The sequence below is a fragment of the Lactuca saligna genome, chromosome 9, assembly GCF_052625555.1.
Source record: "Lactuca saligna cultivar CGN05327 chromosome 9, ASM5262555v1, whole genome shotgun sequence".
NCBI lineage: Eukaryota > Viridiplantae > Streptophyta > Magnoliopsida > Asterales > Asteraceae > Lactuca > Lactuca saligna.
This window is the reverse complement of record NC_136425.1, coordinates 15006057-15031234: the sequence shown is the minus strand read 5'-3', so window position 1 is coordinate 15031234 and position 25178 is coordinate 15006057. Positions and strand designations below refer to the sequence as shown.

The window sequence follows — 25178 nt, the reverse complement described above, 5'->3', positions numbered from 1 at the left end:
ACTCGGTGTACGCCCAGCGTACTGAGCCGCAATTTGGAAAGATACGTAAACGGAGCTCGTATGCGAAAGATACGAATTTTAGAAGTTTGGAAATTTGGAGTACGCCCAGCATACGATGACATTACGCCCATCGTTACCTCGACGTTCAGCCACTATAAATAGAACTCAAGGCTGCCCGCTTTTTGTTTACTTTCTTTACATCGCTCACCCTTAGACTCTCTCCTAAATTGCAAGAAATACCCCCGAAGCCTAGTGTATCGTCCTAGCACTCGAAGCAAGTTCCAAATCCCCGAAGATCCCAAGAAAAAGAGTTTTCGAGCCGAAACACTGTCCACGTGAAGCCCAGTTTTTGGGAAAACATCCTGGTTTTATCGGAAACGATCATTTTAAGAGACGAGGTGCTGCCCGATTACCATCTTATCAAGTGAGTGTATAGTCACTTTCTTCTTACACATAGATATGAGTATTTTCTATAAAATACATGCTATGTGTAACTATATTGTTTGTTTAATTGAGATGAGTGTCGAATAGATGTTTTATATAAGTTTTAAACTGTATATGTATTTTTATCTACAAATATGTTGGGTAAAACCTGGGTAGATGAAATAGTTAATGTGTGTTAAAATGATGAGAGGCCTAGATATTGTTATTGTTTCAGTCATCTAGTAGAGTATAGATGACGACCACAGACCTTTCTAGACAGTCAAGTGGAACGCTAGCAGGCTCGCAACCTATATGTGTTTGTGAACTTAGTGTTCAATGGTATACTCCATCCCTCACATGGTTGCCTTATTTGACATAAATTGCCGAGGAATCCCCTAAAGCAGTGTTGTCACCCCGATGAAAATCCTTAGGCTCGGTCCCTTATAAAAGATATTTAGGGACGTAAAGTGAGGTTAACGGGAACGGGTAATCAAGGTTATTGTTGTTTCATGAAATTAATAAATTTATTGTTGGTTGATGAAAATTAATAAATTTATTATTTGTGGGTTAAAAACCCTATATGCTCACCAGGATCCCAAACCTGACCCATTCAACTTTTTATATTACAGGTAGTGGACCCAGAGCATAGTTGGATGACAACGAAAGACTTTTTGATTATAGGCCAATAGTTGTAAGGCTTATAATGTATTGTTTATGCTTTTGGTCTGCATCGGAACATGACCTCCCGAGGTTAGGCCCTGTTACATCCTTTAAAATGTACCCTTCTTCGTGGGCAATCCTTTAAAATGTGGGAGATTAGGCCCTGCTACATCCTTCTTCTTCGAGCAATCCTTTAAAATGTGCCCTTCTTCGTGGCATCAAAAGCACACCCTTTTGTTGGGTGAATCGTTTTGGGTGGGATGACAGTTCTTAGGTAAAGATAACCGACAAGACCAATTTTGACAATCTGTACAGTTTCAAACTTTCAATTCCTTAAATACGATAGTTCTTAGAAAGATAATGCCTAACTGACAGTTTGTACAGTTTCATGCCTTCAATTCCGTGAATACGACAATTCTTAGAGAGAAACTGCCTAACTAGCAATTTGTACGGTTTCATTCCTTCGATTCCTTGTGAAAGTAGTGTGAAGTATAATTCCGTCAATTCCATTTAAGATCTCTTTTAGCACACAAAATTTTGACGTAGTCTCCTTGAGTCTCTTCTTCTTTTGAATTCGCGTTTTAAGACAAATGAAAATTTTGAGATAAAAAATAAAAATAAAATAAACTTAGCACGTAATAAAAATAACTAAGAAATAAAATAAAATTAAAATACACTCAAAAGCAATAAAAATATTTTTGGATTTTTGATTTTTCTGAAAAAGAAATAAAAACATAAATAAACATATTTCTGGAAATTTTGAATTTTATGATTTTTGTTTGGTTTTAATTTTACCCCTAAATTTGTGCATAAAGGAGAAAGAAAGAAAAAGATATGAAAAAAATTTAAATAAAACAAAAAAGTACACACAAAAAAATTTATGTCAGCCTTCAAAACGAATCATTTTAAGAAAACCTAGGAGTATCAAAAAAATTCAAACCATAATTCAGCAGTTGATGTAATCCCCATTTCTGATCTTTCCTTTTCCTTTCCTGCAAGGGACACATACCCTCAATTAAAGTTCTAAATGTCATGCAGATGAGAGATGTCTCCTGTCAAGTGCCTGGAACAGCCACTATCAACATACCAAAGTCTGATGATATTCCTCCATAGCTGCTCTGGCATAGAGTGCGGAGTTAATTAGTTTTAGGAACCCAATCCATTTTGAAATTGGGTTTACCCTTACCATATACACAAGATACTCTTTCCCATGACATATCTTGTTTCTCAGATAAGGAACATAAAGAAGTTACAGGACTTTTGGACGATTTTGAAATGTGACCTTTGGGAACCCATTGGTAATTAGGTTTAAGCATTTTAATGTTTAACCTAATGGGTACTTGAGCACTTGATTTTGAAATGTAACTCCCTTTTGATTTAGACTTGAATCGAAAGTGTAAGCCAGAGGACAGTCCTTGCGATGAGTTCAACCTCACCGAATTTGGTTTAGCTGAACCATCTCTCGAATTAGGCTTCTTGTCAAACATGCCTTTTTTGTCCTTGGGAGTCTGATTCTTGGCTTTTTAGCATTCTAATCACCATTGCATGAACATGAACTCAAACAAATTTTTTTCGGAAGATCTCCCCCTTGGCACATTCTGCCAACCTTGTTCATAGTAGGGAACATATGAACGATGTGGGCAATTTCTAGCAATATGACCGGGAGTCCTATAGTTAAAACAAGTTTGTTTTTTTTTAAATAAATAAGATTGTGACTTGGTCCTTGTCCAAATGAAGTTTGTTTCAAAGAAGTTCCACAAGCACAAGCACATGCACATTTATTATACTATTTAACAAATTTTTGTGGCTTGAATTTTTCATCAGTGGGATTATTATCATCATAAGTTTTTTAAGCATTCTCAGCAGAGCTAGAACTAATTTTGTTCTGCTTGAACCCATCTTGCACTGTTACTTTGTCTGCACATGAAGTGGAAACATTAGTATCGTTCACATTAAGGCTGGATTGTTCAGTCTTGATTGAGGCTGATATAGAGGGTTGGCCATATTCTGCAGGTTTTTCTATTTCTATAGTCTCAAAGGCAGAAACATAATTATCATTAAAATGAGGTGGAACACTATGATACCCTAAGCCATTTTTTGGTTATCTTTCCATTTCAACTATTTTTCTATCATAGATTCAACTATCTCACTTGACACATCAAATTTCTTAAAGTTAAATTCAACATCTTTAAATTTAGCTTTTAACGCATCAAGCTCAATAGCTAATTTGACAATTTCCTCTTTAGCATAATGATGGTGAACACATTTGGTGCTATATTCCTCCCTAATCCTAATTAAATCTTTATTTTGTGCTTCTAGTTTTCCTTTAAGAGGCTTATTAACTTCCTTAATTTCATAAATTTCATTTTTAAGGTCAAAAACCTCTCTAACTAATAATTCATTTTGTTCACGGTATTTATTTATTTTATCTTTACATGATTGAGAGCATGAAAAACTTACCTCCTTGGTGATTAGACTGTTGTAAAGGCTCATAATTTATCAACAGTAAAAATCTGATTGTGCAATTTTATTCTAACCGAAGATCAAAATTAAATGCTCTTTGACCGAAAACACCAAAAGTCAACACCCTGTTGACCGAGAACCTTGAAGGTCAACTCTTTGTCCGAAGAGAAACCTGACCAAGAACGAGGTTTTGTAACCCAGAACCTTAGCCGAAATTTGAATAACCGAGAAGCTAAACCGAAGATATGAAGCCAAAAATGCAGACCGAATACGTTGACCGAAGACTCAATGAGTACCGTGAAGCGAAGCTGACCTAGCCGAGATCACAGAGTCTTCATCGAGAACTTCAAGGCTAAGAACGAGAGCTCTGAAGTTGAGTCCAAGGAGCTGCCCTAATCGAAATCGATCAGTTGGCCGCCGAAAGCTCCTAAACCTAACCAAGAACTTGAAGTTTGCCGCCGAGAACTCCGAGGCTTGACCGAAAATGCCCAAAAACATGAAATTGTAATATCAAGACCAAATTCGATCAAAGTCTTCAACACAGTGAAGAACATGAAGAACAACGGTAACAATTTTTGTCTAAAAAACACTAAAAACACCAAGAAAAATTCCAAGATATGTTTACAATACTAGAAAACATGCCTTTGACACACAGTTTATGACACGCATAGATTTACGATACGCAAAAGTGGGTGACGTAAAAATAATGTCATCTCTCCTAAAATTTATAGGATTTAGGACATGTATTTGTGCCTGCCCTAAAATTAGTGTCAAAAAATAAAATAAAAGAAACACGGAAGGCGCCTAATATAAAATGTGTGTCATGTTAGTGTGTCGCTTTATAATTTTTTTTAATGAAACATGCATTTTAAGGGGGAAAATGAAATCACCAAAAATTAACCCTCGCCTACTCGATCCCAAAAATTAACCCCCCCCCCCCCTCCCACCTCTTCTAATTAGCAAGAAAAAGCCCTCGGGACTTCGTCTTCATCCGCATCTTCCTTAATTCCTCGATCCATCACCTCCACCAAAAACCTAATCCTTAGTTCCAAAAAGTTCTTACACTCTTAATCGAAATCAGTATAGATCGCCCCACATCACCTCCCCTCTACCCTAATCCATTTTAAGCCAGTAACTCCTCATTTTTCCCTCAGATTTGAGACTCCTCTTTCATTAGAAATAGGAGGTAGAAAGGTCAATTTTTTGAGATTTAAAACTATATGACTCGAATTAGAGGTTGAAGATCAGAAATCGGAGGTTGCAAATTAGATTTAGGATCGAAAGTCATAGGTTCAAGGTATGATCAGAAGCATCAGAATGCGAAAAACAAAAACGGAGGAGGCATCAGGTTTGAAGGTTGTTCTCTTCTTCTTCATGTATGTGCCCTAGATTTCTTTCTCTTACATTCAATTTTTAAAGATTCTTTTATTCTTTAAATCAGGTACGAAGATTGTTCTCTTCTTCTCCATCTGTTTTTGGAATGACGACCTCTCTTGTTAAGCTAAAGGGCATTTTCGACTTTTTTGTTTTTGTTTTTGCTAATTAATATTTGATGTTGATTTGTGTTTTGTTTGGTTTGTTGTGTAAAGGTTCTAGCTATGTGGTCATTACATGAGCAAATTAAGCAAATGGAAGTTACAGTTGAGCAAGCTGCACAATCACGTTCAAGAAGAAGCAAGTGGCAGTTTATGGGGGCAAGAGATGATGGTGCTAAAGAAGAGCTTCACTAGGTGTATTGTGTGTCTGAAAGAACAGAAGGCAATCCCTCGCTAGGTGTATTTTTCTAAAGAAGACCTTCTGCCTATTCCATTATATTTACTTGTGATTCTTCTTGGTTAATGATATCAGGACATGAGAGAATGTTATATGTAAGCAATCCTTTTGTTTCTCTCAACTATTGAGTAATGTCATGATAACGATATATATTTCTTTTCGGGTTGTAGGTGTTGGAAACCAGAATTTAAGTCATTGATTCATCCCATGTTGTAAGGAGTCAAATTTTATAGGAACAAATTCAAAGAGTTTGTTGATTGGGTTTTAGCAGAAAGTTCCCTTGATTTGGACAGTTTTCGTTTATGTTGTTCGGATCATTACAATATGCCAACATTACAATAATGGATTCATGTTGTTGTTAGGAGAAACATCAAACAACTACACTTTTTGTTTTGCTGTGGGAGTAGATTTGAACATATTGAGTTGCCCAATCATCTAGTGACTTGCGATTCTTTAGAGGTATTACGGTAGTTTTGTATGAAAGGGGTTTAATTTTGCCTTAGTTTACAAGGTTTATGGGGCTTAGGGTTCTTGAGTTGAACAATGTTGAGTTACCATACAAGTCTAAGTTAGTAAATAATTTTCTCAAAAGCTTGCCATTGCTTGAGGATCTGAGTCTGATAGACTACGTGATAAACAAACTCAAACTTCTTTGTATTTCATGTCTGAATCAAGAATCTCAGACTTGATAACCGGAATATCTCCGATTATGAAGAGTCATATGATATCGACACTCTCTGTGGTTGCATAAAGATTGTTTGCCCAAAACTCGTGTTTTTTTAGTTTGGAGCTTTTAAAGCTGATTGGTATAAGTTTAAAAGTACTACTTTATTAAAGAAAGATGTGATTCATCCTGAAGAATTTCCACCTACATTTAACAATAGTTATTCATTTGATGGAGTTTTTTATTTAGAATATTTTTCCACTAGTATTGACATCTTCTGTTACTCTCTATGTCCTTCAGGTAGTTCCTTATTCTCTTTATGCATGATTAATTTGTGATAACATATTAATTATCCATGAGTTGTGATTAAATATGCAGTTGACCCCGCAGCTAACCATAGTAACCGATTTCGATGATATCCCCATAATCGATACTCGCACTGTCAATGATCTCATAAGATTCCTCAAACATCTTCCTCATTTGGAGTCTCTCGGTTTGATCATTGAAGAGGTATTCTCATATATATCAAATCGGTAAAATAAAATAATCTACTAAAATGACGTCTCAAATGGACTGAAAAGGATTCTAACTTGGGACATTTATGATATCCTATTATATGAAAGAGCAATAAAGCCTGCTAAATAATTTTTTTAAGAATTCAAAACTTTGGTTTGGATCTTTACACATCAACATGAAAAATTAATCGTTTCTTTGATGATCTAGGACAGTTTTTTCTAGGAAGACTGGAAGTTGAATGAAGATGAAAGAAGAGGAATCTTGACACGTCATCTGAAAAGAGTCAAGTTTCTTAATTTCTATAAGGAAAAGCTAATACTTGATTTAGCACATTGTTTACTAGAGCATGGAGATGCATTGGGTGAAATGATTTTTAGAGAGGATTGTGAAGAAGATGAGTTCCATGAGAGGCCAATGGAGACTATGAATCAAGTCTCAAAGTTTCACAAAGCTTCTTCAACTGTCAAACTGACTTCTCTTAATGAGACCGGTTATTATCAGCTTTCTGGTAAACCGTAAGTAGTACTTACCTAACTTACCTATTCATGTTATGGGGTAAGTAGATTGCATTATCTCATGTGGATGCCTTTTGGATTTTTTTTGCACCACCTGACTTTAGTTGCTTCATTTTCACTTATTAACTAGAAAGTATTAGATTGGTACTTTGGTTATCCAGTTATGTTCTTTTATGCTATTGGAACTACTTATTTGTTTTCATAACTCCGTTTTAATCATTTTTCTGTTTTATTAATGATTCTGATTAAGGACAATTGAGTTAGGGGATGTATTAAAGTTTCGGATAAATGAATATGTTGTAGTCAACAGCAACATATTTGATGCTAACTTTAATATTAAAAAATATATTAGAGATCAAACGAATCCGACATATTAATCAATCTATGGTATTCATCAACTAGGTGTCCACAAAGTTATTACACTTTGGTGTGAATGGTAATGTCTAACATGATATTTGCTTTAGAATTTTAAGAAATGGTGTGCAAAATTGGGGAATCAACTTGATGTGATTTATGTTTTGGGATAACAAGCATACGATATTTAGTAATAATTTTATTAACAATAGTATACAATAAAGAAAAAGGAATGGATGTATCTTTTATTTTTGAGTTTCTTATGCATGTCACTTCCAAGTATGGTTTGGTATTTTGTAATAATCCTTTACAGGCCATCATCTATTGAGTTTTTCTAAGGGGGGTTGATAAAACCTATTATTCGAGATATAACGATTCTCCAAAATAGAGTGAAAACCCTTTAATTCTTATTCCATCATAACCAAAAAGACATATCAAAACCCTATAGATAAGTGTTAATAGATAATCTTATCCTTTAAAAGATACTAAAAGATATCCTGATTTTGAATAAATAATTATGTACCTTGCTTGCAGGATCAAATATTTATTTTTGGATTGCTATCATTCCTATTACTGTAAGAAGTCACTTTTATCATTGTTAGCTATTGGCTTTTTTCATATTCTGACTGTGTGTGTGTGTGTTTATGCTCAGCTTGTTTTGCTTGTGGGGACAAAATTGCAACATGTTATTGCTACTTTGGCACTTGAAAGTGCTGCAAATACGTGAGGCTTCTTTGCTGAAAGAAGGTTAAAGCCTCAAGATTAACTCTTTTGGTTTAAAAAGCCAGGACTTTTGCTCAACTTAATCCATTTTATTCTTTTCCAGGTTTGTGTAGTTTCCTTCCATTTGATTCTTCATTTCCATCAAGTGTTTGTTTTTAGGGCTAATAACACAACTTCATAACTCATGATCAATTCGTATGTAGAACACGTTTGAGCTAGCTTCTTTCTTTTGGTTATGAGTGATTTCTTCTACTTAATCCCCTAACATATTTTCATCTCAAAAGTTGGCATTATATATTTATACATCAACTATGCACTTTTTTTGTTCCAGTGGCAATTCAGTTATAATTCTTGTTTCATCAAGAACCACATGCTGGTGTACATACGCCCTGTTTTTAGGGTTTGAATGAAGTTCCTTTCAATTTTGACACATAATTCACACAAAATTAAATCTCTCAATATTCTTATCTCTTTTTTCCATTATCTAGGTTTGTGGGCCAATTCTTATGCAGCTATAGCATCCAACCATTCTATCCCTTAGTTACCCATGTATGATTTTTTAATAAAAATATCCAAAAAGATGTGGGAGAATCCAATATTCCAACATATATAGACACTTACATGACAGTGTCACATTGATGTGGGATACAATAACATGAACAATGTTGTAACATACCGGAATAGCAAGAGTAGAGTTGAAGGGCTAAAAGTGTAAATCTTGAAGGGCGACTCGGCGAGTCCATGGATGGACTCGGCGAGTAGAGTCGCGACTTTGGTCGTGTGTCAAGCGACCTACTCGGCGAGTCCAAAGATAGACTCGGCGAGTAGGTGCTAGGTGACGAAAACCCTAAATCCGGGGAATGAGCCCTATATAAAGATCATTATGTTTCCTCCACAGCCTCCTTGATCCCCCTTGAGTCCCAGAAACCCTAATTTCATGGAGGAACCCCATTGTTGAGAAAATTGGAGCTTGGAGAGGTGTTTGTTGAAGAAATCTTGAAGGAGAAGAGGCTTGGATTAAAGGGCTTTGCTTGGATTCAAGTTTCATTGCTGTTGGGGCATTCTTTAGAGGTAATATTTCGTTCTTGGGCTGTGTTCTCTTAGATTCTCATTTTGGGGTTGTGTGGGAAGCTTAGTTGTGTGACATCTTGAGTTTGAAGGATAAATCTGAGGTTGCTACCTCAGATCTGGAGTGGAGAAGATCTTAAGAGCATTAAAGCCCCTATCCTTGTGTTGTTAATGGAGCTATCATATCCCAAACCTTAGTTCTAAGGTGAATAAGGCCTAGATCTCTTTGGATTCACATAAAGTTTGCCACTTTACGTGATGGATGGATTGTAGGAGGTTAGATCTATGTTTTGGATCAATTGCATGGCCTGGAGTGCTTCTGAATTGATTCAGACCGGTGATACTCGGCGAGTCACATGGGTGGACTCGACGAGTTGCTTGAAGATGGCCTGGAACTCGGCAAGTTGGAAGAACAACTCGGCGAGTAGGTTGAAGATAGCCTTAGACTCGGCGAGTTTGTTCTTGGACTCGGCGAGTCTTGTCGAAGAGTCCCAATATTTTCTGGTTGAGTCGAGAATCGGTGAGTCAAGGGATGACTTAGTGAGTTGGGTGCGAGTGGACTCAGAGTTGTTGGACTCGACGAGTCTTGGGGTGACTCGGCGAGTTGGGTCGCTGATTGAGGGAAGTTCTGAGCATAGGGACTTGGCGAGTCATCGGGTTGACTCGGCGAGTAGGGTCAGTCGGGGGTTGACTTTGACTTTGTCCAAGGTTGACCAGTTGTCTTCCAGGGGTATTTTGGTAATTAAGGGTATTTATTGAATTGAATGTTTTGGTGTTCAGTGGAGGAGTTCATGTCAGAGTTGGAGCAGCGGGATTTTATCCTTTCAGCCGGAAGTTTCGAGGTGAGTTATCCTCACTATATCAACAAGGTCTAAGGCACCAAGGCCGGCCCTTATTGGATTGAGATCCGGGTAGTCGTTGTTATTTTGTTGTTGTGATATGCTTGCATCTTGAGAGTTAGGACGGTATATGTTAGAGACCTGATTGAGATCGGTATCCTGAGAGATAGGGAAATGCTATGCTAATGACCTGTTAGGTCGGTATCCTGCTTAGAGTATGTTATGCTATGTGATCTGCTAGATCGGCTTGTTTGAATGTGAACTGTTATATGAATGTATGTTTATGTGTACATGGTTGTTTGGACTGGATATGGGTTGAGGCGGTCCTGCTTTGTGTTTTAGGCCAAGAAACTCAGGGTGGACCGGTTGTTCCGAAGGCCCAGCGAGCGGTCCGGATATGCTGTAGGCCCCACGAGGGCGGACCAGACGTGCCGAGGCTCGGAGAGTGGACCATGCCGACTGAAGGCCCGATGCGGGCGGACCAGTCAAACTGTAGACTCAGAGAGTGGACCAGGTGAGTTGAAGGCCCAGTGACTTCCATCTCCAAGTTTAACTCAGACGTAGCTCCCTTCTTTTTGGGTGTGAAGCAGTGTCAAACCAAAATACCCAACAAGCATTAGCTCTCCCTGAAAAGGAGGTGATCCAGCCGCACCTTCCAGTACGGCTACCTTGTTACGACTTCACTCCAGTCACTAGCCCTGCCTTCGGCATCCCCCTCCTTGCGGTTAAGGTAACGACTTCGGGCATGGCCAGCTCCCATAGTGTGACGGGCGGTGTGTACAAGGCCCGGGAACGGATTCACCGCCGTATGGCTGACTGGCGGACGGACCAACCACACTGCAGACTCAAGGGACATGATTGGACTCGGAGGTTGGACCAGGTGGACTGAAGGCCCTGCAAGGCGGACCAGTCCCACCGTAGACCCGATATGCATGGCTGATATGTGATTCGTTATGAGATAGAGTGATATGTGTATGGTATTCGTGGTTGATATTTTGGGGGTATCTCACTAAGCTTTTGGGCTTACAGTTGTGGTTTAATGTTTTTCAGGTTCTTCAGGAGACTGTGGCAAGGCGAATGCGTGATCGTACCGCTCCTCATGATTTTGTAGCAATGTGATTCTGGGAATACTCTAAATGATTTGTAATGAAAACCTTTTTGTAAACGATTTAATGTAATCGGGTTGTTTTTGAAAAATTTAAATTGGATGGATTTTTCGGTTGTTTCAAATGTATTGTTTTACACAGATGGGTACGAATTACAAGGTAGCATTAATTCCATGGATAGGGAAAGGATGCAAGGAGAAGGAGAAGGCGGATAGGCATATATGCAGATGATTCAACGGTTCACACGGATACAAGCATGGTCATATCTATTAAGGAATTAGAGCACCATAAGCTGGTACCAACATGTGTGTATATGTATCCTTTTCATACCGTGAAGCCTTTGGTCATACTGTTCATGTACGTTTTTAAAGTCCATTGTTTCTCATTCGTCTGTTTAAATTGGATTTGTCTCTATCTAACTTCTTATAGTCACTGATTGGTTTCTTGTTATATATGCCTAAATCTTAACAGTTATCATGACAACCTTCAACAGTAGTTTTGTATCGACACCTTCTAGCAGAAGATATCATGTACATGTTCTTGTGCTGCAATTGTGGATTCAAGAACTTACTGGTCCAACTGTATGTATCTCACGTGAAGCTTCTATTAGAACTATTAATCTTAGGGATTTCAAGTCTTTCATAATTCATGTATCTAATTAGTTTGAAAATTTATGTTACAACTTCTATTGATTTGTTTTATCTTTCCATGAGACGATTATTTGTATGACATTAAATTTTATGCAATGGATTGTATTTTTTGTATATGATGTTTTATTTTCTATTATGATACATTAATTCTAAATTTAATTTGAATATTAGTAAATCTATAAATGACATTTTTTTAAACATTTAAAATTAGGATACGCAAAAATGTGTGTCATCTTCATTATGACATGGCCTTTCTTGACAGGGGCTTCCTTGATACGCACTGCGTGTCATAAACACGCATGTCGTAGGGTTACGACATGCAAATGCGTGTCGTCTTCTTTTATGACAGGGCCTTCCTTAATACGCATTAAATGTCATAACTGTGCGTCGTAAATGCACGTCATAAATGCACGTAGTAAATAGACGGCGTGCAAAAGCATGCCGTCTCTCATTATGACAGGTGCTTCATTGACACACATTTGCGCGTCGTCTGAGCGTTTTACGACATGCATTGCGTGTCGTAAAAGGCTATTTTTCTAGTGGTGTTAATATCTTGCCAATTCGATTGATACCAATCCTTGCTCTGATACCAATTGTGAAACCCGATCTAATGTATCAATCGAAATCACTAGAATTGGTGTGGAATCCCAATCTAATGATAAAACAAAATAGTTGTAACGAATTAAGAACATAGTAGCGAATCTTCAACGCACACTATATTGATGAATAGTCTAGTACATAAGATCTTTAGGTTTTTCGGTTCTCACTGTTTCTCTAAACTCAAAATCAGCTAATGGAATGACCAACCTTAAACACAGCAGAAATAACAGTATATATATATATATATATATATATATATATATATATATATATATATATATATATACCTAGACCTAATTACAAAAGCTAGCCCAACCCAAAAACCCAACCGAAAGCATCACTAAGCCCACCGAAATCACATGGTGATTTCGGTCCAAAAACCACCGAATTCATGGTGTTTTCGGTCCTAGACCGAGAACTCTAAAAGCTATGTAAAGTAAATTATAAACCACAAATCATGTCCTAACAGTAAAGGACCAAATTAAAATAGTAGATAAGAAGTACTTCCAATAGAATACGAATCCCCAAAGTTTCTATGCTAAGTTTTTTAGAAGTGCTATCGAATAATGAGATGATTACCGAATTGTAGTATGACTAGTTATCTTAGTCGGATTTCCTAGTACTAATAATTAAAGAACAACTAACACAAGGATCATGCAATTAGTGAACATATAATTAATTAAATATATTCGAACTATAAATGATATGATCTAGCGATTCTAATCAATTATTGTAACGCCCCGTTCTAAAAGTATTTATTTATGGATTCCCGAGATCAAGAGTAAGGGCGTTTCAGTCTTTTATTGGCAATGGGTTTCATTCGAGAAGGTTTCGGACCGGGTGTGTTGCTAGAATTGTAGGGCTTCTCGCCACCTTTTCGTGGATATAGAGTTCATCAGGAACGGACTTAGGATAAAGGAGATATTGTAATTTGAAGTTATTGGCATCAATGGTCCCTAGGGGAAAAAGTTGGCAAAGAGGTCCCATGCATGCTAAGTATGCATGCACGTGTTTGGCTGGGTACGCCCAGCGTAAGTTGGGTTACGCCAGTGTACGATGGAAAGTGAACGCGAAGCCTCATAGCGTACGCCCAACGTACGCCTAACATCAAGATACCCTAATTCTTTGAGTGTGAAGACTATTTAAACAACTTTAAGAGCTCATAACCCTCCCTTACCTTAGCCTCCACTGTTTAGAGTCGTTTTACCCAAACCCTAGCCAACTTCTTGAGTGTGTGAGCTATTGAATTGAATTTGGAGTGTTTTGAGAAGAATGTGTTGCATCTAGTGAGTGGAGGAAGAAGGCCAACGTGTAGATTTGAAGTTTTCTAGTGGTTCAAGAGCTCCTAACGGTATAAAGCTTCTTGCTTGAAATCTATTTTGTGTAAATCTAAGTGTTGTGAAGTTTTGACACCATTCTTGTCCCAAAAACTCCCATTATGATGCATGATGTGTTTTGGTTAAGATAAGTTGTCCTTTCAGACCATATGAGAGGTCTTGAGTGAGAAAAATAAGGTCCCAATGGACTTGGTTGTCCCATGTATGAAGTAGGAAGGTATTAATGGGTTAAGACCTTGAGTTAAGAGCTTTATGGATGTCAAACAGGATAAAGTTTGAGACTTTATGAGTCCTAGGCCCTTTTTGTCACTAGATCTGGCATATGGGCTTAAGCGCTTAAGACATTAAGCACATGGAAGGATTTTGGTACAAACGTGCATACGCCCAACATAACTTATAGAACACCCAACGTAGTGGGTCAGCGACCCACTTTCCAGCCAACGAGCAACGCACACCCCGCGTACCAAAGGAGTACACCCAACGTACGCCCTCTGTTGGGTTTTCGAATTTGGGCCTTGAAGTATTGAGTTGTTTATAGGGTAGCTGGTTTTGGGCCGTGACTGAACTGTATAGATGGAGTAATTTGGGCCCAATAATTATTATGGACCTTGGATCTTGGCTCGATTAGAAGGTGGGCCCAATTTAGTAAATTGGGCCAATATTGGGCTTTGCATAAGGACTTGGTTTTGGGACTTGGCCTAATAAAAGGAAATGGATTTAGTGAGTGGTGTGGGCACTTGGCCTAGAAAGTCATGTTGGATTCTAACTTGGTGATTATCATGTGATAATTGGGATTTCAGGGGAGTTAGCGGTCTGAGATTTGCAGGATTTTGGCACTACTCGCGATGTGAGTTATCCTCACTATACCAAGGGTCTAAGGCACCATGGCCGGCCCTTTGTATTGTTATTTGAGTAATTGCTATTGTGATATGTTAGTTTGGTATTATGCTAGAATGGATGATTATATGCTAGAATGGCTTATTAGATCGGCATCCTGGTAGACTAGATGTGGCTATGCTTAGTGACTTGTAGTTGGTCGGAATGTCTGTATGCTGGTAGGAGATTACATGTGATATGTGCGCATGTTTGAGCAGTTGTAGAGGGTATCCCATCCTAGTAGGATGATAGGGCCCTAGTACGTAGTTTATGTGGACTATTATGTGATTATCTGGTGAGTGCACCTGTTTGTTAGTATGTGGGCATTACGACCCGATGTTTGTGGGGTAGGAGTATTACATCCAAGTAGGACGATTTGACTTATAGTATGTTGGCATTCCAACCCGATGGTTGTGGGTCAGGAGTATTCCATCCATGTAGGATGACTGGACTCGTAGTAGGTTAGAATTCCAACCCGATGGTTGAGGGCCTACGGTATTCCATCCTGAGCGATGACTGGACCCATAGTAGTGGTTGTTGTATGTGTAGGAGTATGGGCATTCCAACCTGATGGTTGTGGGCCGAGAGTATGCCATCCTGGTAGGATGGTTGGACTCGTGGTATGTTGGTATTCCAACCCGACGGTTGCGGGCCAAGGGTATTCCAAACTGATGGTTGAGCGAACCCATTGTATGTTGTTTATTGTTGTATGTGTATGGTTATGTGTGTATGGGTAATTTGGGGGAACTCACTAAGCTTTCGAGCTTACGGTTTCAGTTTATTGTTTCAGGCACCTCAGGTGATCGTGGCAAGGCTAAAGCGTGATCGTACCGCTCCTCATATTTCATGATTTTATGGTTTGGTTCTAGGGATACTCTGATGTTTAAAACTGTTTTGAAAACAAGTTGTATTAACTTAATGGTTTTTTAATGGATTAAAATGTTTTAAATTAACTTAAAATTTTATGGATGTTACAATTATCATGATAATAAATTTACACCTGGCATGGATATTTATCACTCTCTACCCACAGTCAAGTCACCAATTAATATCACCTAACCCTAGGATTTGATTAATCACCAGTCCTAAAAGTTTAATGATCATATACTAATTAAAATTTAAGTTAATGCAATTAGTTTGGTCTTCTTAACTACACATAACTCGACAATAAGAAATGAAAATGATAACTATAACATGAAAGATGAATAATCAATCGAACATAAGTATAAATCAAACTCAAATAATTAAACTAACGAAATATCATCGTATCAACGAGGGTTCATATACATCTAGTCAAAGTCAAGGTTTTTACACCATAATCAGTAAACTAAAACATAAAAAATCACCAAAATATTGGGAGACACGATCTTCAAGCAAATTTGAATTGAAATATTATCGATGAAATAGCACTTGAATCTTCAAATCATTGCTTAAATCGAAACTCTAGCTTCAAAATCGAACCTTAGAGGGTTTATGGTTGTATGAAATTTTGTCTAGTTTCTGGAACATCTTGAGTCTCATCAATCAAAGTTACATGTCATTAGATATGGTAAAAAATACTACAGATAGGTCAATCTGTCCACCAACATCTTTTTCGTCTTTTTCAACTCCATTCTTTTATTTTGCATCTTAGCTCCCATTTTAACTATAATTGAACATTTCAAAACATATTAAGTATCATATATCTTAAAATATAATATTTTTACTCAAATATATTAAGATAATGGCTTAAAATATATAGTTAAATAAGGTCATATCAAAATACCCCACACTTATATTTTTCTTATCCTAAAGCAAACTAGATTGTTATTATGTCATATCAAAACTTTGCTCACAAACATCACGTAGAATAACCCAATTTGACTTTGCAAATCATGTCTCGTCTCAATGCATATATTTGTGTCTAATTCCTAAATACTTCTCAAGTTCTAAATACTCACATTCCTCATAAGTTTCCCACTTATTTTTTTTACAACATTCATTTATGCATCTTCCAAATACATTCTCATAAAATTTTCTTAACCTCAAGGTATTTTTGTTAAGTTCCCAAGCATACATACATACATATATATACATACATACACACACACACATATATATATATATATATATATATATATATATATATATATATATGATAAAATAACCTAGAAAAAAATTACAATTTCACTATTATGTCCTTGGCTTTTGGTAGTTTTCATTATTTCTTCACTTCTTCAAGATCTTTTTACTTTCTTAGACTTCTATTCACTCACAAAATTTGGATATTTTTTTTCTTTTTCAATATTTTTTCCATTTTTTTTATTTTCACTTTTTTTTTTTTCATAACTCATTTTTTTCTCTCAAACTAAAAACCTATAAGAAAAAGCATATGCTTAAGCAAGAGAATTTAACCATACCCTTTATTGGTTAAATGTATTAGTTTAAAGTTCAATAACTACATATATATATTTCAGTACACGATGCAAAACAAATTATATCCCTCAAACCACATAGGTTTGCATTTTTGTCTCATCATTTCACTTGAACTGGGAAGCCACAAATATATTATAACAAATTAGCTAAACAAAACCTTTAAATTCGCATTAAATTATCCCAAATAATACTAGCAAATTAGCTCTAACACAACAATTATTTTTAAAAAAATTTCTAGATTTTTCTAATTTAGACCATTTTTCAAGTCTTTATAATCTAGCATTTTTATTTTTTTATTTCAATCTAGCATGCTATTTTCCTTTTTTCAATTCCATACCCCACACTTAAATTATAAAATGTCCTCATTGTATATAATAAAAACTAAAGCATATAAAATAAAAGAGGGAGAAAATGAACGAACTTGCCTTGGGAATGTAGTCACGAGATTCGATTGACTGTTGTGGGTTGCTTGTTATAAATTGTCCAAGTACCAAAGAAAAAAGAAAAAAAAAAACTTAACATTTTAGTGTCCGGCTAAAAGTTATGTCGGTGAATCTCCGTTGCAAAAGGCATCTTCACCGGTGAAACACATTGTTACCGTTGTTGTATATTATTGTTGGTGTTCCTCTAAAAGTGTAGCCCGTAAAGGGTATTTATTTTCTAAAAGTATTAAGTGTGGGCAACTAGATGTAACACCAAATTGGTGTCATTTCATCTATAACATCACCATAACACCAAGGGGGAAGTAGTGTTCTACATGTTATATCATGTTAAGAGGTACAGAGAGAAAAAAAAAAAGAGAAAATTATTTGATTGGTTGATGAAGGAGATAGCCAATCATCTTTCTTATTTTATCTTGTCCTCGTTACCACAAGATCCAACATAACGAGCTTCAATGAGTTTTGGGGGGGGGGGGGGGGGTGTTCCCCGCGTTGTGACGTTGTTTTTTTGTGTGCCAACTCAGCCAATTCGTTTCTCGTTGTGACCCACACCGTATACTCTAAGTGGACGGTCGGACGCAAGATTTCAAGGTAAGGGTTGCACGGAAAAGTTAAGGATTACAAATTAATAGAACAATAAATTCAAAAAAATTTACGCCATAGCAGGAAAAATAGAGATTACACTTACTATGACTTATATTAGAACCACCCTTTATTTTTGTTTGTGGTTAGCTTGTTCCTCTAAAAGTTGGGATTCGGAACAACAGAAAACGAAAAATTTAAAGCATTAAATATTTTTATTAGCGAGACAGGAATATAAATAACAAGCTAAAGTCATTCACATATGTATATATAGTTGACACCTCTACTTGATTAACAAAAAAGCAATAATAAATTACATTCAGATCGAGCTATCAAACATTAAATAACTTGCGACCTTACTAAGTATCAAGATTGCCAAATTAAACCATTTTCAAGAAAATGGGTGGTCAGACATCAAACCACCGTATCAAACACTGCACAACACGAGGACTTGAAACTCATATACTTATAGCACGAACAAGCAGAGATTTGATATGATATATTAATTCTTCTCCAACATGTGTGAAACTATCTTTGCGTTTATATAGAACATCCATCACTCGTGCCAAGTTGATCACACGTATTATTAGAGTCATTGGAATATCTTTACACATGAGCGACTCATGGGTTATATCTTTCCAAGCATCTTCAATTTTCTTGTTGAATAAGTCATGGACATACTTTTCTGGAACATCATATTGCTTCATGTAACTTTCGACACTCGATGCAACATGCGTCCTTTCTTTCTCCTCCTGCATTTTAAGTAAGAAAAGTATGTTAATGCTTCGAAACTAGCAAAGCGAGTAAAAATAATCTTGTTAGCAATAACCAATGATTTCTTTGTAGTGAATATCAAATTTCGATATATACCTTCTGGGAGAAAATATCATCCATGAGTCTAGCGATTTGACATGATGATTTAACAAGAAGTGGTTTGGTAAGAGCCCATTTGAACGAATCATCTGTGACTATATCACCCATACCAACAAAACATGTTGTTGCAAGCATGCTATACCCACTACTGATAAATGCAACTGACATGTGCTCCTCTACTGTCGGTATGTATCCCTCATTTGCCCATTTCGCTTCCATCATGTAGCTTCTAATAAACTCTTTCATCTATAAATGAAAACATGATCTACAGTCACATCCATTGTAAGAATTTTTTTGATTGTAAAACATTATTATATTGAAAATTAATTAAAGGTGTAAAAACTTACAGACTCTTTGGCGTAACTGAGATGATATGATTTTCCCTCACATTCCATGATTTCTTCCATTTCTTTGTAAATATTTAATAGTCCTTCATATATCAGTTTCATGTATTCTGGAAGCCCATCCAAGCATGTAATCGACCACCTATATATATATATATATATATATATATATATATATATATATACATATATATACACACACACACACACATACACACACATTAGTTTGATTAAAATAATTAGAACAAGTTTATCTGTGTTCGAGTACATGTAGATGGTGTGAATAGAAGATACCTTTGAATTGCTTCGGTAAACATCTTAAGTTCTTCATAAGTACCATAAGCATCATAAGTGTCATCAAGAATTGTTGCCATTGAAATCACTTTGGCTAAGAAAATTCTAGCTCTAGAATATTGTGGCTCAAAGTACACACCAAGTGCCCAAAAATAACATTCAACCATTCTGTCTCTTGCATAAGGTAGATTGTTTGGGACATCAAGACCTTTCCACCACCTACATTACATTAATCAGCAAGTAGAAATCTATTAAAAACTATCAAATTTTCGATAATAAATTCAAACTAAGAAACAAACTAATATTCAGGTTATATTTTTTAGATAAGAAGAAAATAAAAAGATATGAAGAATGAAACAGGAGCGTGTTAGATTGACGGAGTATATATGCATACTTGGAAACTTGGCTAAGCTCCTCCTTATGCAGTGACTGAAGCAAGTTGAACCCTAACTTCCCAAGTTTAAGTAAAGACTCGTTATGAAAAGCTTGTTGTTCATAGAAAGGAATGTAGCGCAAAACCTCTAGTCTTGGCAACCTTTTTTGTATAGGTTGCTTTAGTGCTTCTTGTATATGGATAGACAAAGTAGAGTTGCTTTGAACTAAATCCTTGGCTATTTCATCAAGGTGAATTTTTGTAAAAACAAGAGCATCATCTAGTACAACTTCGCCATGTACCCTCACATAAGTTGCCTCATACAACTCAAGCATACCTTGGACATCAGTGATTAAAGATTCTTTAAAAACTCCATTTTTATCTTTGTACCTATTGAAAATTTCTGTTTCGATACATGTAAAACACTATTAGATAGCTTCTTTTACACGATTAATAAATATTTTATTTATGCACACTCACGGGATGAAACATAGAAGCCATGTTGCCGCATAAGTCGAAACCAAAGAGAAGGACTACCCCCATTCCAGTCATCACCATATGCATCATGAATATGCTCTAAAGCTTTCTCAATCTCTTCTTCAAAATAATAGGCTATGCCTACGCGTTGGATTGCATCAACCATTCTTAACAAATTTGTGTGCTGCTTCGGAACATCCAAAGTTGCCATTATGTCTTTCTTCACTTCTTGTATCAAATCTTTGACTATTTGTTCCATCCTAGCATGCTCCACGTGCTACATCCATTTATTAATCATCAAAAAGGCTGTTTTACATGTGTACATCGATACACATAAAAGTAATAACTATTTCTTTTAATATATAGTAATTTGCATACCTCATCGTAGATGAGAAATTGATCTCCCCAAACGCTTGGAGGAAAGTTGACAAGGGGCCGGATAACATCCTCTTGTGTAAGAGACATGTTCATTGATAGTTTCCGTCAATGTATGCTATTTCATTTTCTATATATTAGCATGAAGGAGAGTTAGGCTATTTATACGAAGGGCGATAAGCTTAAGGTATTTCATCCCCACCATGTGTTAAACGGATCAAATGATTTCACTAGCTGGTCACTAAAATTAATAATTTAATGTTGATATTAAATAAACCCCATTTAAATGTGCTACAAAACCTCTATGGGCTACAAAACACATTATTTTACGTAATTAAATAATAGATAAAGAGTTCAGATAAATTTAAAATATTATCTTAACTATTTCATGGTTTAAATTTTGTAATATATATATATATATATATATATATATATATATATATATATATATATATATATATATATATATATATATATATCATCTCATCTCATCTCATCTCACTATACTAATAAAAGAGTAGTTCTTTTGCCAAGTGTCACAATTTTAGACATTGTAATTAAATTTAAATTCAAAATTTAAATTTCTCATTTTAATTATATTAAATTAATAATATTAGAATAAAAACTAAAATAAAATTTATACAAATTATAAGACGATATAATTTTATGTATTTATTTGAATCAACGATTAAAATTTTATATATAACTAAAAAATATATCTTAATTAATAAGTTATAAACTATTAATTAATAGTTTTGAGTTTTACTTAGAAAAATTAATTAATTTTGAACATTATCTTCACACATGAAAACACTTTAGTGATAGAGTATATTAATATGTGGATATTACACGATATTCATATGTAAATATTATATTTTATATTCACATGTGAATATTATGTGGTACATGTATTTGTGAATATAACACAATATAATCACATTTGAAAATTACATGGTATATTCATTTGTAAATATTATATAATATATCTAAATGTGAGCATTACTAGGTATATTTACATATTGATATAACTTTATATGTTATTTACATGTGAATTACATACAACATTACCTATTTTTTTTGTTTTTAATAATTAAATATTGATTCACATGTTCATATATGACTATTATGTGTAAATTTAGTTTATGCATTTCATCAAACATTTGGAGTATATATAAGTTAGTTTATAAAATCGTGATTTCAAGATTAAAAAGTCTTTATTAGTTTATGTCTGACATTCTCAAAGAAACAGAATGTCATTATGACATAATAAACTGGCTTATGAAACAGTTTGAGTGCACTACATATTCATCTTACTAGAAAATACCTCGAGATTTCAAGATTAAAGAGACTTCATTAGTTTATGTTTGAAATTCTCATAGAAACATAATGTCATTATGACATAATAAAGTCGATTATGATAAAAAAAATTAATATTGAAATTTAATTGATTTAACAAAATCATTTTTATTTTAAATTTAGAGAATTAATTATCCCTAAAATTTGAAATTTTCTTTTTTAAAATTTAATATAACTGAGTAAAATACTCTTACAATGATATTTGTGTTATTATATGGTACATGTTATTTTATTTTAATAAGGTGGACTTTAAGATTGTAAATTTTCATTACTATCATCAGTTGATTTAGAACTCTTCTTATGTCTACACAATAGATGTCATAAATATTATAAAGTTATGCCAAAATTAATGCAAAGTTCTTGCGAACACCAAAGAAATAAGAACATACATAAAAGCTGATACTTATATTCATAATCAATTTAAAATAAACCAATCATGATTTAGAAAAGAATCTTCATTGATGATATACTAAAATTAAATCCATATAACATTTAACATTTTATAAATTATATTATATGATTTTATTTAAATAAGTGAAATAGTTGTCAATATTTAATGCAGTGGAAAAAACGGTATATTAGTTATCAATATATGTTTAAATTAAGTAACTTTATTATGGAACGAACATCTAATTAAAATGTTTATAATTATATAACAATATCATAACTATATGAGATGAGGAAGGTCATTCAACTAATAAAACAAAGAATGTTGTCTATAAAGAGGTCTTTTAATGATTATAGATATTTATCGTTTTCAATGTATTGTTTACACATTTCAATAATACCAATAACCATATATTTTTTTATAATCATTATGCAATATACGTAGACAATTATATATATATATATATATATATATATATATATATATATATATATATATATATATATATATAGACACACACACACACACACACATATATATATATATATATATATATATATATATGCAATATACGTAGACAATTATATATTTTTTATGTGTTTCCCGCGTTTAACGCGGGTTGTAATCTAGTGTTTATGTGTGTTTATATATATATATATATATATATATATATATATATATATATATATATATATATATATATATATATATATATATATATATATATATAAGAGTCGCATCTTACTTTTTACACCGACTTCTCCATATTCCCTTCGAGACATTTTTAAGAGACAAAGAGTCGCATCTTAATTTTTACACCGACTTCTCCATATTTCCTTAGAGATAGAGAGTTACTTTTTTGTTTGTCAAAATGAGAAGATAGATGGAATAAAAAGAAAAAGTAGTGTTTTAATATAATCTTAAATTAATCGGAAAAAGAAAATCACATTTTCAATGTTTTTGGCAAATTAAGTAATTTAATAACATTTTAACAATATTTAATAAAAATCATAAAAAAACCTATTTTTTGCAAAAATAACAAGTTGGTTTAAAATGAGTATTTCGTACCAAGAAAAAACATTTTCGTTGATAAAAAGTTCATTTTGGTTTGTATTCCATAACAACATTCCAAATTCCAAACCAACATTTCGGATTACGGACTGAAATTTCAAATATCATAAAGTTGCACCTTTTATTCAGCCTATCCCCTCTCCATGCATGAAAACCTTGTTTGAAGGTTAGTTTTGGTGTTTTGGCCATATGAGGCTTTGCATGCACGTAAATTTTGCAACTTTACGTGACATCTTCACTAGGAGATTATGGATCTGAAGTTTGAGGCCGTAAATCCCTCTGGAAAGGACAGAATACGTGAGAACTCGTCGAGTCGCTATAGTAACTTGAAGGTTCACAACCTAGGGTTCACGGTCAAGGGTGTTCAGTTGGAAGTTTACGGTTGTGAACATCAACGAACTCGACGAGTCTCTCGGATCGGGATGACACGATTTGTGATATTTCAGTTTAGCATGGTGATGATACAATTTGTAGCGGGAGGGTCAGGATCGGGATCTGGATCCGGGGCGGGATCATGAGACACTACTGAGGTCATTGATGAGAGGCTACGCAATCTTATTGCAACCGAGGTTACCAGGGGCATCCTTGACGCTACCCCAGTCATTTTTGGGACGGTCAAGGAGGGTATAATGGAGATCATGGAGGAGAGACTCAGATCATTCGGGGCTGAGATTATTGTGGGCTAATCGGGGGCCCGAACTCCCTCGTTCCGGGAGTTCAAGGCGTGTAGGGTGCTATAGTTCTTTAGGGTTAAGGACCCTATTGTCAGCCGATACTGGGTGACAGATATTAAAAACGCCCGGCGCACGAGTTCTTGCTCGGATGCGGCAAAGTTTGGGTTTGCCTCTTGTATGCTGAGGGACAAGGCCCAGGATTGGTGGGGCGAGGTTACTAGCTAGGTGGGGCTAGCCAGGATGGCTGAGATGACATGGATCGAGTTTGTTCGGTGATCTTATTCAGAGTTTGGACCACCTATTGAGGCGCAACGGCTAGTGTAGGAGTTTCATGACTTGCAGTAGACCATCGAGACTGTGGCAGAGATCACCGCCAAGTTTGGGGAATGAGCTTTGTTGATCTCATAATATGCTACCGATAAGGAGTTGAGGTGGACCCGATACCCTTCCATGTCGAGGGATGATACTCGGGAATTTGTGAGCTTTACAGGGTGCAATACCCTGAATGAAATGGTGCAGAAGGCCCGTGAGAGGGAGATGGAGTTGGATACCCGCACGAAGCAGAAAACTGAGCAGGCGCCAATAGAAGGGGGTCAGGTTAAGAAGCCTAAGACCTCTGATTCTTCGAGGAGGGGCCAACAGGTTCGGGGCCGGTGTGCCAAGTGTGGGAGGCTTCATAGTGGGGCGTGGCGGACAAATGGGATGTCAGGATGTTACTCTTGTGGTCAGCAGGGCCATGCAAGCATGGATTGCCCTAAGACGGGCCTAATATGTTTCCACTACAACCAGACTGGCCATAAAAAGGCCGACTGTACGATGTTGCAAGGAGGAGGAGGATTAGTGGCGGTGCTCGCACCGGCCACACTAAGGATAATCGATGGCCGCCCTGTTAAGGCGGATGCCCTGGTAGTGAAGAGACGTGCATTTCAGTTGACCACCGAGGAGGCTC

General features: G+C 35.6%; 1 protein-coding gene and 1 pseudogene across 1 annotated transcript; both read right to left on the bottom strand.

The window, feature by feature from the left end:
* Positions 1-10641: 10641 nt before the first annotated feature.
* Positions 10642-10774, bottom strand: LOC145018919 (18S ribosomal RNA; annotated as a pseudogene).
* Positions 10775-18267: 7493 nt separating this feature from the next.
* Positions 18268-20884, bottom strand: LOC145014565 (beta-caryophyllene synthase-like). Its single transcript, XM_078972958.1, has 7 exons — positions 20744-20884; positions 20369-20642; positions 19910-20291; positions 19516-19734; positions 19225-19363; positions 18875-19123; positions 18268-18756 (listed from the first exon to the last, which is right to left on the bottom strand). The coding sequence occupies exons 1-7, from the start codon at positions 20834-20836 to the stop codon at positions 18463-18465; spliced, it is 1650 nt and encodes a 549-aa protein (XP_078829084.1). The 5' UTR covers positions 20837-20884; the 3' UTR covers positions 18268-18462.
* Positions 20885-25178: the final 4294 nt, after the last annotated feature.

What these genes read in the sequence shown, in the direction of transcription:
- LOC145014565 (XM_078972958.1), bottom strand. Translation starts at nt 20,836, where the DNA reads ATGAACATGTCTCTTACACAAGAGGATGTTATCCGGCCCCTTGTCAAC. An exon ending in GAGCTTAGCCAAGTTTCCAA is followed by an intron (nt 19,735 to 19,909) that starts GTATGCATATAT and finishes AATGTAATGTAG; the next exon opens with GTGGTGGAAAGGTCTTGATG. An exon ending in ATGATATTTTCTCCCAGAAG is followed by an intron (nt 18,757 to 18,874) that starts GTATATATCGAA and finishes CTTAAAATGCAG; the next exon opens with GAGGAGAAAGAAAGGACGCA.